At 21.9% G+C, this 3,408-nt stretch overlaps 1 protein-coding gene across 1 annotated transcript; it reads right to left on the bottom strand.

Annotated features, from left to right (window-relative positions):
* Nucleotides 1-1,331: 1,331 nt before the first annotated feature.
* On the bottom strand, nt 1,332-2,308 carry PVX_028190 (variable surface protein Vir4, putative; the record flags this gene model as incomplete). Its single annotated transcript, XM_001612423.1, has 2 exons — nt 1,332-1,481; nt 1,604-2,308. The coding sequence occupies 2 exons, from the start codon at nt 2,306-2,308 to the stop codon at nt 1,332-1,334; spliced, it is 855 nt and encodes a 284-aa protein (XP_001612473.1).
* Between the last annotated feature and the right edge of the window lie 1,100 nt (nt 2,309-3,408).

Here is a 3,408-nt window from a genome sequence, read left to right as displayed (position 1 = left end):
TTTATATTATAAAACATATTTACATAACTGTATTAGTATTACATATATACTAAAATACATTTAAAATGTAATATATATTATATTGAAAAAATTTATATATTGTTTGTTTTATTCACATTACATAAATATATTTATTGTTCAATATGTTGAAAAAATATGGTAAGAAAGTTTTTTAAAAATAACAAATGCTTCACCATTCATTTTTTTGTCTGTGAAAAGATATATTTTTTTATTTTTTACGATAAAAATGAATATATATGTGTGCTTACAATGTTTTTTTTTATCGTAATATACATGATAACAAATGATTTTTATTTGAAATATTATGAGAATTTATTTAGTTATATAATTAATCCCGATATTAATATTTCTGTTATGCTTTTTTTTTATTGTCTTTTATAATATTCATTTGTTGGACCATATTTTTAAGAAAAATTGGGAAAATATTTAAGCCCATTTTGAGGCATAAAATTTAATGAACATCAGTAGTTAATTTTCATTATATTTTAATTGTTAAATGGTAAACAGTTATAAATTTCATTTAGTTTTCATAATATTTTGAAGAATATGTGCTTCTTGATGAACATGAATAATACCATTGTATATTTAGTGACTAAATGTGTTGTTTGTTTATCCATTTACAACATATTATCAGTGAAAGGGAATTTTTTAATCTTCTATGTATCATAATTTTTTTTATTTTATCTTTTATTATTGTATTTAAAGAGTTATATATTTTTATTGTACATTTTATGTTATTTATTATGTGATATTCATATAAAATTAGTGTGCTATTAATAATATTTATTAATTTGTTTTTCACCTATTAAAATGTTATATGGATTAAATTAAATAAATCTATAATATAATTCTCTGTTGGGGATAAAATTATGATTTTTCGGTAATTATTACATTTAGATTTAATGGTAAATGTATATGTAAGAAAAAAGAAAATTTTGCAATACCTATAGTAGAATATATATTTTAATAAATTAGGTCTTTATTAGTAAAATAAGCATTATAATTCAACATGATAAAATAAAATAATAAAGCATAGGAAAGGGTTTAAATTCATTACAACCATATAAGTTCGTATAAATTAGTATTGTCATAAAAATATGAAGTATATTGTATTAACAATTTGGATATTTTTATTTTATTTTAGGGGATTATAATTACGTTATTAATTTTTTAATATTCTGACATATAACTCCTTATTTATTATTTTTTTTTTTTCTGGCTTTTTTTAAATATGCACTAAATATATACGTGCCTTAATATTAGTTATCTTAACTCTAATAATGATGTTAGTTATTTTACAATAATAATATTTACATAGGTTGATATGATATATAGTTTGCTGATTCTTCAGAAAACATATCGCCTGTTTCTGGTGTATAAGGTGAAAACGTATCCATGGTATTCATATTATTTGTTCTTCCTCCACGGAACCTACGAATCCAGGGACCTAAGGGTGTATACTGTTATGTGAAAAATTAAAATACAGATATGTAATACATTTACTTATTATTGTAGTACACGTAATGCAGTTTATTCATAAGTTCATGCTATATTGATATATGTTTATAAAACATGTACATACTCTATATAATGCAGTAGCAGTTAATAAAACTGGAGCTGCACCAAGTACTGAATTAGTAACATTTATTCCAATTCCGGACGTTTCATTTGTTTCCTCTGTACCATGAGCACTGGCTGCAGCTTCTACTTCTTGTTCTTGTAATTGATTCACATCTCCAGCTCCTCTAGTTAATTTTTCTTGGGCTTTAACTCTTTCAGTACAATTTAAAGTATTTAGCACTGTTTTAGGATTATATTTTTCGCATATTCTATAAAAGTGTGGGCAGTTACCTTTTTCACTAGAACAAATAGTTTCGAAGTGATCATATATACCACTTTCTTTTGTTTTTTCAATATATTGACAATATTCCACACATTTTTTATCGAAAAACGGACACATTTGTGAAATTAATTCATAATTAATGCAGTAATCATATAATTCCTTTCTTTTTTTCCAATCATCATAATTAAGAAGTTCATTAAAAAGAGGTTTACATTTATTATAGTAAGATTTTTCACGGGAATCAGTAACTAGGTAACTCCATATAAGTTGAAGAGCCGAAAAAGCGATATTTATTTTTTCAGTATTATCATTACCATAATAAGAAGACAAATTATCATATATCCAATAATTCAAAAGCATGCATTCATCTTGTCCAGTTGAATATTCTTTCCAGGTTGAAGAGTGTTCTAAATATTTTAGAACTTTTTTACAAAGGTTTTTCATATGACTTTTTCCATATTTAACATCTATTTTATTACAATGATCCTTGTATTTATGTAAATCCAAAAGAGAAAATTCTCGATTATGATAAAAACGTTCTGAATGTAAGTCACTTGAAGAATATCCCAATAAGGTCTACATAAATTTTGAAAAATATTAGTACATAAATATTTGTATTATGATAATTTCGTTCTTATAATTTACCATAAATAACATGTTAAAATAAAATGGAATATCATATGATTCAAAAATGTAAATGATAAGGTAGATTACTGCAAGTTTTCTATCATGACTTCCAGTTTCCATACTAGATAACAAATGAAATTACAATAATGTGTTGCTTATTTTTATATTTATCTTATATTTCAATATTTTATTTAAGAGTAGATCTTTTTTTATGAGAGAAATTTCAGTAGTTATATTAAGTTATAAATAACTTTGATTATATGTTATTAGAGGAAGTGGAATAATGTATGCTTTAAATATATTTATACTATACAAATAGACATTTATAATAAGGAAATATTTTGAAAACCTAAATTAAAAATTTTTATAATATAAAAAGTAATAAATATTTAATGCAAAAATGTGTGGTATTATCTTAGCATAAATAAATTCTCAGTTCAGCTGTTATAAAAATATTTTCAATTTAATAATATTAAACATGTAGATATTTATATTATAATATTCTAAGTAATATATGTAATAACAAAAAAGGGTAAATTTATTACTTTAAATTAGAATATATTTGGATATATATTTACATTGAATTTATGCCTATAAAGACTAATAAATATAATATATTTTATAGGGATACAAATTCGCTAATCTTCTTTTTTATATATGCACATTTAGCTAATAAACACAGGTATTGTTACTAAATATATAATATGGATTACAGTACATAAAAAAATATATTTAGTGCCTTTCTTAGAATTTAATTTTAATAAATATATTCATTAATTTGGGAAATTCCTTATACATCAAATATATATAATGTGATAAAAAGAATATTTATTTATTAGATATGAATGAATAAAGGAGCATAAATATATTATATACAATACGTAGTGTTTAATATATTTTTAACATTTCACCAAAAA

The sequence above is a fragment of the Plasmodium vivax genome, genomic scaffold, assembly GCF_000002415.2.
Source record: "Plasmodium vivax scf_4073 genomic scaffold, whole genome shotgun sequence".
Lineage (NCBI taxonomy): Eukaryota > Apicomplexa > Aconoidasida > Haemosporida > Plasmodiidae > Plasmodium > Plasmodium vivax.
The sequence above is the reverse complement of the archived record's forward strand: the minus strand, read 5'-3'. Positions and strand labels throughout refer to the sequence as shown.